This window comes from Sinocyclocheilus grahami, unplaced genomic scaffold (genome assembly GCF_001515645.1).
Source record: "Sinocyclocheilus grahami isolate Dianchi unplaced genomic scaffold, SAMN03320097.WGS_v1.1 scaffold833.1, whole genome shotgun sequence".
Classification (NCBI taxonomy): Eukaryota; Metazoa; Chordata; class Actinopteri; order Cypriniformes; family Cyprinidae; genus Sinocyclocheilus; species Sinocyclocheilus grahami.
Window position 1 is genome coordinate 50317 of NW_015506012.1, and position 12863 is coordinate 63179.

The following is a 12863-nucleotide window of genomic DNA, read 5'->3' on the forward strand; positions in this document are numbered from 1 at the left end:
AATAAACAAGAAATAATCATGTTATTAGCTTAAGCTGGCCTCTGAAAAAAATTTATATTTTGATTGTGGTCAAATGTGGCACTTCATAGTGCTATTTGAGTTTCATGCGCATGTGCTTTTCAATCTAATACTTCCTTTAAATATATAATTGATCCAACAGTGTTCAGTCATCCAAGAGTCAGCAACATCATTATACAACAACATTACAATCATCAACACTTTAAACATAATTCGTATATGTTTTAACACTGACAAGGACTTTTGTGACTGGACAGAAGTGCTGAGGCAGAAAACAAAATTAGGTAAAGGAAAATTACGGGTTTAATAAAAGTTAAGCTCAATCGACAGTATTTGAAGAATAATGTTGATTGACACAAAATAATTTTGGCTCGCCCTGTTTTTAAAAAAAAGCAAAAATTGAGGTTATCGCAAGGCACATTGGAATTTAAATGAATGGGGACCAATTTTAGACGAATTAAAAGCAGAAAAATACATTATTCTGTTAAAAATTAAGTATTATGTCACAAGCACTGTACGCATACTCCAGTGTATGCATAAAAACTGAAGTGTACTTTGGCCTTTATGTTGTCATGGAGGTTGTAAAATTGGATACATCTTTACACAGAAAATAGATTTTTTTAACAAATTAAAATCATGTTTGCTTATGTCTTATTGAAACAATGAGTATTTAAATTTTTACAGATTGGCCCTATTCTACTGTAAATGCCTCACTGTAACCAAGATTTTTGCTCCTTTTTTTTTTAAGAAAATGAGGGGCAGGTGGAAATTAATATTTGTTGTAATCAATCTACCACAAATGCTTTCGACAGAGCTTAACTTGTTCTAATGTATTAAGTTATAGATATACTAAGAAAATTCCTTTAACAGACATTGTGTGTTCGCATGAATACATGTCAAACGCTACGTCATTCCACAGTCACTGCATCCACGCTCTCCTGAGAGACCTCAGAGTCCAGTGAGTAGCAGGAGCTGACGTTATCCTGAGTGTCTTTGGCTGCCTCCTCTCCCGTGGCTGTGGTAATATCTGGCTGGCCCTCGCAGCCATGGAGCAGCTGCCCGCAGAAGCGGCTGTAGCGATGGTATCGCAGCGGCTTGCCCACATGTGCGAACATGTGCTCCTGCAGCTGGCTCTTCTGTGAGAAGTGAAGGTTGCAGACGGCACAGGCCATCTTTCGTTTTCGCGTGAAGGCTGCCAACGGGCTGCCACTCCGTCCGGTCCCACCACCTCGCCTGAGCTCCACGGCCAGCTCATCTGCCAGGGCCTGACTCTGCCGTAAGGCCTCCTCCAGACTACCAGAGTCTATGCGCTCCTTATGAGGCCGCCTCTCCTCCCCGGTTTTGTCCTCTGAAGGGCCTTCCATCAGACCGCTAGGCTCAAGGGCACAGGCTGCGTGGGTAAATAGGTGCTCTTGCAGGCCTTCAGGTGACAGACAGCGTTCACCGCAGCGGGGGCATAAAAGCGCTAGAGGGCCATCTTTGAACAGACCCAGACTCACCTGGGCTGGGGAGAGAGAGCAAGGCTCTTTTTCGCCTTCCTGTTGTTCTTCATCCTCTACCCTTTCCTGTTTGATCCGTGCTGAAATGTCAGAGTCGTCCCCCGAGGCCACCGAGGACGCGGCGTGGAAGCTTTGAGGCTGTCGCTCAGACGTAATGCCCTCCAGCCCTACAGCGAGAGCTAAACGGCCATGTGTGCGGTCGGCCCTAGTGCTGGAGCGGCCATCCTCAGGGTCCCGTGAACCGCCAGCCTTCAGGCCAGAGTTCTCTTTACTGGCCAGCTGTGAAGAGATCTGGATGCCATACAGGTTGGACATACGGATAGGCTCAGAAGATATATCAAGGCCGCCTTCGCCTGTTTTGCGGCAGAGCTGGTACGCGTGGAGGAACTTGATGCCTTCTTGAAGTCTGCCCTGGTCAACGGGTTGTTTGGGACCCATGCCTGTGTACATGATGTGTAACAGGTAGCTGAAGACATCTGGTTGAATATCTGTGGGCTGGATCTTGATGCACTCACTGAAAAAGCAGGAAAGTAATTAAAAATACAATCAGCAATTTATTATTTCTTTTAAAGTATGGTTATTAAGCATTTGGAATATATTTAGCATTATTATTAATATGCTACAACTTTTAATGTTTATCAATCAAGCTATCTTGACTTCCTCCCCATGCTTATTTGATTAGCAGAGTAAGCATGATGGGTGACCCGTACACTTCAAGATACATTTCAAAATGGAGTTTTTGCTAACCTGGACTGGTGGATGAAGATCATTTTAAAATAGTTTGAGAAGGCAGCAAGGACTGCACGATGAGCCTTGAAGTATACATTGCCAATTGCAACAGTGCAGTCACACAGAAAGCCAAACTCCCTTTGGACATTCAGCTGCTGCAGGAGGAACAAACTATGGCCAGACACGTCCATCTCAACCTATTACATACATACATGCATAGAAAACAAATGTCAACCAAATAAATTTTTATGCATAATTTGAATAGCCTACTCTCCTGTAGTACACTGGGATTAATAATACTAACATTTACCTATTATTCAGAGTTTATTCAGTCAACATTTCTAGCAACATTTTCTATCTTCTGTGTTATTCAAAAACAAAAAAACTATGATCTATGATGAAAATACTTTCAGTTTCTGTTTTTGTTTTTTTCAATGTCATAGGCTACGTTTAAAAAAACATATTTTGTTCAGGCAAATTACAGCAACCTTAAGAAAAACTTATTGATATTACTGAATAATGTACATTTGAATACCATAGCACATACTTTTAAACTAGATTCATAATTTTTGTTTTCTCAGACATTCTTATTTTTTCTTGTCCCAAATGTCTCTGAACATGATGGACCAGCAAGTGCCAGAACCAACCAATGAAGTGACTCTCTGAAGAGCCTTAGTTGACTAAGTAACTGGCGACCTCTATCGATCAAAATAGCCATAATATTTTAACATTTTTTGAGACAAACCAGCTGTTTACATCTGGATAGGATTGCCATTTTTTACAGTGAAACCTACAATGACAATGCTTTGGTAAATTATATTCTTACATTCCTCATAAAAACAAATGACTCGGAAATTTCGTAAGAACTACGTTGTACGTTTTTCTTAATATATAACTTAAATCTACAGCAGAATTTCACATTGTATCATTGTATGTAATTTGACTTTTCTTAATTTAAACGGAGAAACAGCAACGACCGACTCGTATTCAATGTTTACACCGCAACATTATAAAATATTTGCATGCCGACCTGACCAGACAATACCTGACAGCGATTTCTTAAAATCATTACACAAAAGGACATTTACAAACAGCAATGTTCGTCGAATAAGAAAAAGCCATGAATGAATGGATAATACACAAAATAGCGTGTAGGAGCTGTTTAGCTCGTGCTTCTGTTATATACATGTTCTGACTCCCAGCAGATTTGTCCGCGACAGAATCATAATAATTGTCACACGTCTGGTCTACACCTATCAAGTGTTGTCGAAGAAACGGTGTTTTCATGCACCTTGGTCAACAAAGCATGCATGTACCAAAGCACAGACATAATGCATTCACACGGTCCCAAAAAATGCGTTCTTACCAACTATACGAGAGAAACGGATAATAATTTCGTGTTTGTTGCAGCAGTGAAATTCTCTTATGGTCTCGCGGTGCTTCCTAAGCGATTGACGGCTTAGCTTGTTATCCGTCACGTGACCGTACTGTACATTAGCTGATCCAGACGCACACATAGTGGAAACATACTAAGCAAATGCTTGTATTTACATGCTTGTTCGATATGTTTCTGTTCTTTTGTGTCGAATGATGACTCAGGTGCATATATATATATATATATATATATAGAATATAGCAGTTATATCTAGTGAGGGAAAGTCCTCAACGATGCGTGGATTATGACAATTTGCATTGACGACAGCGCAAAGCCAGTTTTGCAAAAGGGTCTGACAGACCTGAAGCACTCATGAAATTGTTTTAGTGTAACACACATAGCCTATGTAGGAACACCTCTAACAATTTAAACACTTGACCAGTTATTCGTCTTTAAACTCGTCTGTTTTATAACATTTATCACATAGGTAACTATGCTACAATAAAGATCTAATCAGATGGATTTAGGTAATGTGCCATTAGTTATGGTGTGGATTTACGATTAGTGTTTGTGTGGTAATGGCTTGTGATGATTTTTACTATGTAAATAATTCTTGGACAAAATTTAGTAAGCAGTCAACTGACTTTGAATGTATAAAAATTAAATATATTTTTAACTTGTATATGAGAATTGCAGTTGTTTAAGATTGCACGTTTTAAACATGTTTGTTAATGGCCTATAAAAGCTAGCCCATGTGATCATGTAATAAAATATTGTACAAAAATAGTGATATTTCTGATGTTTACATCAGAAAGTAGACTTCCCATTCCATAAAAGCAAACTTTTTTGCAGAAATTCAGTTCTCTAAAATGCTTGGCATGATGGTAATGACAGCAATACAGAGGAAAGCGAGGAAATGTGTAGGCGTAATGTAAACACGTAAAAAACATCATTTGAAAGTAGTTCTTGTGGAAAAGGTGCAAAATGTAAGCTATATAACACCATTCTATTTCGTTTTCAGCACGAATGTGACCGCAAGGGCTCGTCCTGAAGAGCATATTTTCATACATGGTTTGGTTGCATTTTCACTGTGCTGCGCGTGCTGGGGCGGGCTGGATTTGCGTGAGCGGGGCCGGATTTCAGTGCGGTGATAGAGCTCGCAGAGCGGCTGTGCGGAAGTTCTTTCATCCGCGCTGCACAGAAGGGGCTTCGCCCTCGAGATTAGCTATTCTCGTCCCAAGTTTTCGCTTGGACGAAGGCAAAAGAGGTGGAACTTCTTCGCTCTGTGTTTTAACTTGAATTCCGTCGTTCGCTACAAGTTAGCGCCCATTACCGTCGGTGAGTATTTTCAGTGTGTTTTGCGTGTAAACACGAGCTGCAGTAATACGAAGCTCATTGCGTATGTGCGGGAAGCTGCGCGGGGGTGGCACTTGCATGCTTGCGTGAGAGATCTCCCTGCGACAATGGTCAGATCTATTCGGTTATGCCGTCTCTTAAGTAACAGAGCCTTTAAAAACTTTATGTTGTCACTCAGGATAATTGTATGGTCAGATCTGTAGCGTGTTGTCCAAGTAGTTTGATTTTACTTTTAAGTGCGGTATGATTGACAGCCACAACGCCCGCATGATTCTGTCTCCAAAATAGGCCAATGAGAACGCGGGGGCGGGATGTAAACCACTCTGTTTGGCTTGTGATTGAGCTGAACGACGGAAACAAGTACTATTTAAACCAGTTCTTACTAAGCTTATTAATTATATGAACACAATGTTTCTCTTCTGCTGTCATTTGCTTTTTATGATTTTATTCTGAATAGTAAAACCGTATTTTACAAGTTTGCAAAGAATCTGAAGATTCCACTAGACTTCATGAATTATTATTGCCCGATCAATTGCATTTATTAATTAAGTTTATGCTTATAAGGAACTTTACCTGGTGGGTTGCTCAGATGGTTACAGATCTGTGCAACATATATAATTTGTTTATTTTGTTTAATATTATTACATTTCTGAAACGAAGCAATAAGATATAATCACACCTAAAATATTTAATATCTTCCCCTTTATATTTTTGTTGTTTCATATTGGCAAATGCCTATTACTTAGCCTTTAGTGTTATGTGTGATCAAGTTAAGTGTCCAGTACAGACTAGAGTTTGACTATTTTATCTAGATTTTTCTTATATACTCTACTATTCAGAAGTTTGAAGTCAGTAAGATTTAAAAAAAAAAAAAGAAATGTACTTTATTCAGCAAGGATGGAAATTTGATCAAAAGTAACATTAATTTTACTTTACATTCAAATTAATTATTTTCTTTTGAACTTTCTATTAATCAAAGTACAAAGTACCATGGCTTCCACAAAAAAATATTAAGCAGCACAGCTGTATTCATCATGAAAATAATAAGAAAAGTTTCTTGAACACCAAATCAGCAGTGAAAACTGGAATAATTTAGCTTTGCCATCACAGGAATAAATTACATTTTAAAATATATTAAAATAGAAAACAGTTATTTTAAATTGCAATAATATTTCACAATATTACTGTTAAGCTTAGTGGCCCCAAATTTTTGAACAGCAGTCTTATTTAATTTAGATATTTTTACTTGAATTAGCCTGCTGTACTTTAGTTCTTAGAAATTTGGTATGATAAACCCCTCTTTTAAGCTAAAAAAATCCTCTTTTAAGCTACAGCCATACGCATTCACACATCTTTGGCTGTTTATGGATGTCCTGTCCTTAATGTTATGTTTTTAAGGCAGCATGTCAAGTTAAAAATAGTCCAACTTTTAAAAGTATATAACGAGATCTGTGCACTCACGTTTCCATTCCACAGTTAGATCAACTTTTCAGTTTGCAAATCAATACATGAGTCATGATATTATCATGATATGGCGCCTGTGAGAAGGAAAAAGATTCCTTAAACCTGGGTCTTGCTGATGTATCATGTGTTTCTTTACGATTCTTCACAGGGTAATGGCAAGGCCCAGCCACAGTGAGCATGTCCTGCAGCAGCTCAACAACCAAAGGGAGTGGGGTTTCCTCTGTGACTGCTGCATTGCCATAGGGGACATTTATTTCAGGGCCCATAAGGCTGTGTTGGCGGCCTGCAGCTCTTACTTCAGAATGATGTTCATCCGGGATCAGCAGGGAACCACACGGTTTGATCTCAGCAACATGCAGATCAGCGCAGAGTGCTTTGATCTCATTCTGCAGCTCATGTACCTTGGTCGAATTGTCGTAGATCACTATGAATTTGAAGAGCTGAAATCATCTATGGCCTACCTACAAATGTACTACATCCCCGACTCACTGGAGGACCTCCGAGACATCCGAACATCCAATCTGACACCCTCATCCTCTGCATCGTCCTCTTCGTCATCCAGCTCCTCGTCCTCATCCGGCATGGTGGGAAGCAAGATGATGTTCGGCGTTCGAATGTTTGAGCAGCAGCGACCAAGCCCTTCTGAGAATGAATGCGCACCAAAAGCCTCAACCACAACTGCTCGTCAGACCATTAACATCTCAACTGTCAGGCCTGCTGAAGATGTGGTCATACCACACCCTCCGCCACACTCCGAGACCGTTGTAGACCAGCCATGTGACTTGAGGAAGAGAACTTCAGGCCGAAGCTCTGCCATGAAAGAACGTCCTCGATTTGGTCGTACATACACTTGCGATGATTGCGGTTTTGTGTTCAGCTGTGAAAAGCTGCTCATCGAACACATCCTCACATGCACCAATCGCAAAGCTTTCCAGACTCCCAAAGTCAGCAAGGAGGTTTATGGTGATGCCGGAAAAGCCGAGAGTTCGACTTCAGAAGGTACAGATGAGTACAGAACGGTTTGTAAGGGCGAAGAGGACTGGCCAGACCACAAGCCAGACACAGAGACCGTGATCAGGTCCGTCGCCACTGGCATGGATGGCAAAGCTGCCTTCTCCAGGAATATTACCATTAAAGTGGAGCGAGATGATGATTCTGAGACCGATTTGGAAACTATACAAGTCATAAAGGTAGGGAACCATAATGTAGGGAGGTGCAAAGTTCGTACCAGAGTGTACAAAGACAATCTTGCAGACCAGATGAAATTTGACAGTGAGGAAGATGCTGGAATATCAGCCATGGATGCTTTGGAGGGCCAAAGCACAGGGTTAGACACGGATCCAAAGGTGCACCGGATCAAAGAGGAAAAGCAAGATGGCGCGTGCAATCCATGCGAGTTGTGCGGAGCCCTGTTGACGGAGGAGGATCAGTCCGCTCATTACATCTCCAGCCACATGGGACATATCTGCGCCTGTGGAAGGTGCGGCCAAGTGCTCATTAAAGGCAGGCAGCTGCAGGAGCACGCCGAGCGTTGCGGTGAACCCCAAGGGGCCGAGACGGACTCCCCAGGTGAGGAATCGCTTCTACTTGAAGATGCCGAGGCTATGGAAGAAAGCTTGTTAGAAGGAGCTGATCTGGGCTTTCGCTGTCCACTCTGTGGAATAATGTTTGAAAGCGAAAGTCTTGCGGTGGAGCACACGTTGGCTTGTCCGGAGCAGGAGTCATTCCGGCCCGTTCTGTTGGAAGAAGGCAGAGAGCCAGACCATCGGCGCAAGCATTTCTGCGCAATTTGCGGCAAAGGCTTTTACCAAAGGTGCCATCTACGGGAGCACTACACTGTGCATACCAAGGAAAAGCAGTTCACCTGTCAGACCTGCGGGAAACAGTTTCTGCGCGAGCGACAGCTGCGGTTGCACACTGACATGCACAAGGGAATGGCGCGGTACGTTTGCCCCATGTGTGATCAGGGTACGTTCCTCAAACACGATCACGTGCGACACATGATCTCTCACCTGTCTGCTGGAGAGACTATCTGCCAGGTGTGTTTCCAGATTTTCCCCAGCGGCGAACATCTTGAGAAGCACATGGATGTGCATCTGTACATCTGTGGCGTTTGCGGAGAGAAGTTCCGTCTTCGCAAAGACATGCGGAGCCACTACAACTCCAAGCACACCAAGAGACAATGAGAGGCCTCTCTCTGAAACCCTGGAATCTTTGAAATAAGCCATACTGTAAATGTGAGAACAAATCTATGCACTTAGACACCAATTGTAACCTTTACAACTGCACTTTCTATGTGTATGCAAATTCTGGATGTGTTGCTCAATGTTTTTGGTGGGACATAGTGCCTCAAGCTTTTGTCTTCATTTTCTTATACTTCGAGGTGGATATCCAGACACTGGTTAAGTCTAGATATTGACTAAATCACACTATCAGTGATGTTTCAGTTGAAAATGCTAAATAGGTCTGTAGTTATGAAACTGGCCCATGGCTAATAGTTTTACATCCGATAAATATCTGTTCATGAAGCTTTAATGGTGGTACACCAACATTTTAACTTTAGTATTTAAGAGGACTTTTGTCAAAAGGTTAATTCGTTTTTATAGGTGGTGCTTTTTTAGTGAACATAAGCATATACTGCTTCCATTTTGTCGTTAATTCAAGTAGCTCTGGTGTCCTTACCTGTCATAATATTCCATGTTCAATTGCCCTTAAAGGGATAGTTCACCCAGATGAATTATTTCATCATTTACTCACCCTTACTGTATGTTATTCTGAACCTTTATGACTGACTCTCTTCTGTTGAGATTTTGAAAAATATCTGCTTTTTATGTACTGTTTTTGTCCATAAAATGAAAGATAGTAGGGTCCAATGTTGTTTTGGATAAAAACTGTTCAAACATTGTTCAAAATGTTTTTTCTTCTGTTCCGCAGAAGAAGAAAAAAAGGCATGTTTGGAATGACACAAGGGTGAGAAAATGATGTTCATTTTTTGTCTAACTATCCCTTTAAAGCACAGAGATAATAAAGGAGAATAGATTGCTAATAGTATGCGGGCACTTTTCCCTCCTTGCACCAGAACACTAAAAATACTGTATTTTATAAAAAGCAGAGAAAAACACTCTTGTTGATGCCTTTCAGCTAGCTGTACTTGCTAAACCGTCAGTCATACAAAACCCAGGAATCTATGCAAGCTATTGTAAATTCATCCCTAATTTAGTGTGCGTTCAGTTGATGTGAGTTTCATGGAGTAAAAACATTTATTGTGTAGTTATTTCAATATCCCAAAGATATTCATGTCATATAAACAGATTTCTAAAATATTTCGGTTTGTACACAAGCTGTCTGTTTCTAATAAGGATTACGTGATATACAATACTTATCAGCCTATGCTGTTTTTGTTTAGAGCAATCAAACTATATGCTTTTGTTTAGGGTCCATCTAAAGCTTAAATTGGCTTATAAGAGGTTTTAACATTTCAAATATTTCACACCTTGTAAAATTATTGTGGCTTGATGTGAAGTATGCCATATAATGCTTGCACAAGGGTGTAGGGTAAATTATTACGTTTGTATTAATAAACAAGTACTTCAGCAATCGTTATCTTATCCTGTGAAATAGCCAGGTTGGTTTGTTTTTGGTTTTGTGTTTTTCAAGTTTAATCACGTGATGTTCATACAGGCTAGAGAGCAGATTTTTTTAGGCTGTGATCCATGAACCATCAACGGGGCCATGAGATCATACAGATTAATCTAGACGCAGTTAATGATTGGATTAAGAGCAGGCAGTCTGGCTAAATTTGTGGCAGTTGGTGCTCCACGCTTCTGTTTAAAATACATTGTCACATTCAAGTAAACTGACCTATTCAGGCATACATAGCTCTATGGATTGAATAAAAAGTATATCAGAACTGTGTTACAGTGGGGTTTATGCAGCTCACTTGTATTCTTCATTGGAAGTTACATTTGTGATGGGTTTTTAAACAAAAAGGACCAAAGCAAGCTAGTCATTTTACAGACAAACAGCTCAGACATTTGCACTGGCTGTTCAGCGGTGTATTTGGGTGGTGTTGTGATCTAAACCAAGTGAAAATGTTTTTGTGTGGTAGAAATATTGCTAGGGATACATGCAAATATTGTTTTTTGATCACATTTTTAAAATTTACTTCAGTGTTTCATACGCTCTTGGATTTAAGGAAGAAAATAAAAGTTTAAAAAAGGGTGATTTGTGTGATGTATTTGATATGAAATTCACGAACACTAATGCAAAACATATCTTATAAGGTGTGATTACTGTTTTATCTGACAATGATTAATTTATCATATAAAGTATTTTCTCTAGACAGACTGCAGACTGCCGGCTGAATTATTACAACCTTCTGGTTGTCGGATAATGGCAGCGTAATATTTGCCATGCAAATGATCACTCCAAACCTGTCCGGTATATTTTATCCCTATATTTAACCGACCATATCAAACACAATAGCTTGAATCCCCTGCAAATGAATAACAATATTTTTTAATTAATTAGTTATGAAAGCTTTACTTTTATATTATGCCTGTGCTATGTCAAATTTATAAAAAATTATACTACTGCTTTCTTTTAAATGATAAATTGGTGCATTGTTTTCTGTAGTTTTATTTAACTGGTTTACAAATAAACAATAGCTTGTCAAAATATAGCAAGGAAGATTAATTTGTCAAACTGAACATCTGCTTCTGTATTGTGTATGACAATGCATTGCTTTACTGATTTCATGCGTTACCATGTGAAATGCTGTGGCTTTTAGATGTATTATTGCTGATGTTCAGTAACTGCACAGATAATAATCATCATACCTGTGCCCTCTTGCAGTATTTTGAAATTGAGCTGCAAAGTCGGAACAGGGAGCTATCTATGTAGGTCTGTAGGAAAACAGAAACATAGTGAACTAATCAAACACATGGGCCAAATTGAACTTGAACAGTGTTTGTTTGTTTGTTTGCAGTATAGTGCCATCACTAACCTCTAGATGGTGATATTTCTCTCATATTATTTGACCCAAAGTTCTAGAGGAGCTTTTTATGTATCACTCTCTGAGAAACAGGTTAGGTGTAAGGGAGATGGTCTTAGGGATTTATACAAAACACAAATGTTGTACAGACGTTGTTAGGCCACCTCAATGCTGAGCTCTAAATATCAGCACAAAAACATCCCTCCCGTATAGCCTGTATTTTGCTATAATTATCTACTTAAAATCTCAGGCTCTCAAATGAGTTTATGTCTGGTTAAAAGCCTTTTAATGCCTACATGTTCCCTTAACAGCTCGACTGCCTTTGCAGCCAGTGAGCTTGTGGTTTTGGAAACCATCTCTAGATGCCTGGAAACCTCTTGTGGCGCTCACTGTGACGCATACAAACTCTGTATTTGTCCAACTAAATTAGTTTACCATGGAAGGAACGTTTCGTTCTCAATGGGGAAATACCTGACTAAGACGTCTCAAGCTGTTTAATAAAAAACATCCTTAATTAGAACCAAAGAATTCTTCTCATGAAACAAAAAGTAGGCCCAACTTTAAAGAGTACCTACACATTTATTTGCTCGTTCATTGTAAAATGTGCTAAAAAGTTGTTTTCTAGATTTTTTTTCTGCTTGTTTACTAGAAACGCAAAGCACACTAATGTCTGCCCGCTCTTGTTTATGTGCTTTCATTCTTTTATTATCCACTTGGTGGCGCTGTTTTATGCTTATCCATAATCCACATTATGAACAGGTCTCATGAGTGCATTTGAGAAGCTTTAATGTGTATACTTGGCTGACAAAATGCACTCTACTACTGAATAAGTAATAGTTTACATGGTTTGTGTGTGTCAGAGACATTATATATTATGAGTTAAAGCCAGCCCAGCATTTCTAGTCTTTCAAGAATACAGTAGAGCTACTCGAAGACATATGTCAATTATGTTTCCTACAATGGATTTTAGTTAAATATCCAACTCATTCAAAGCTCTGTTTTTTAAATCAAGTATCTCGTTACTATTTCGAAGTGCCGCTGCAAAAACGAGTCAGTGGGTGAGTGAACCGTTCGAATGAATCAAACTGAATCGCGAACCCTTTGCAACCCCCGTTTGACCGAATCGTTTCGCATCGCTATTAATTCTAAAGTTACCATCTGTTAGAAAAATACAGATGGCGTTTTTGCTGAAATATATTATCAGGGAAAATTATTCTCTGTGTACATTAATCTTTTGATCATCAGATAAGAATTTTATCATAAAGTTTGATCATCAGGGGGGCCCAAACACAATGAAGAGAGAGATATATATAATATTTTTGTTAAACTATGGGATATCTACAACAGTAAAATAACCAAAACCCCAGAAGACATTGAGCAGATAAATATAACAAACAATAGGGTAAAAATATTTCCATGTCTTCAACCT

General features: G+C 39.5%; 2 protein-coding genes across 2 annotated transcripts; one reads left to right on the forward strand and one right to left on the reverse strand.

Annotated features, from left to right (window-relative positions):
• Window positions 1–822: 822 nt before the first annotated feature.
• LOC107562685 (zinc finger and BTB domain-containing protein 25-like) lies at window positions 823–3687 on the reverse strand. Its single transcript, XM_016247372.1, has 3 exons — window positions 3613–3687; window positions 2265–2443; window positions 823–2031 (listed from the first exon to the last, which is right to left on the reverse strand). The coding sequence occupies exons 2-3, from the start codon at window positions 2435–2437 to the stop codon at window positions 927–929; spliced, it is 1278 nt and encodes a 425-aa protein (XP_016102858.1). The 5' UTR covers window positions 2438–2443; window positions 3613–3687; the 3' UTR covers window positions 823–926.
• Window positions 3688–4722: 1035 nt separating this feature from the next.
• On the forward strand, window positions 4723–9309 carry LOC107562689 (zinc finger and BTB domain-containing protein 1-like). Its single transcript, XM_016247374.1, has 2 exons — window positions 4723–4959; window positions 6590–9309. Exon 2 carries the CDS (start codon window positions 6594–6596, stop codon window positions 8625–8627), a length of 2034 nt encoding a protein of 677 aa, XP_016102860.1. The 5' UTR covers window positions 4723–4959; window positions 6590–6593; the 3' UTR covers window positions 8628–9309.
• The last annotated feature ends 3554 nt before the right edge of the window (window positions 9310–12863 follow it).

Coding starts and splice junctions, on each gene's coding strand:
- LOC107562685 (XM_016247372.1), bottom strand. CDS start 2,437: ATGGACGTGTCTGGCCATAGTTTGTTCCTCCTGCAGCAGCTGAATGTC. Junction 2,032..2,264: donor ATCTTCATCCACCAGTCCAG/GTTAGCAAAAAC, acceptor CTGCTTTTTCAG/TGAGTGCATCAAGATCCAGC.
- LOC107562689 (XM_016247374.1), top strand. CDS start 6,594: ATGGCAAGGCCCAGCCACAGTGAGCATGTCCTGCAGCAGCTCAACAAC.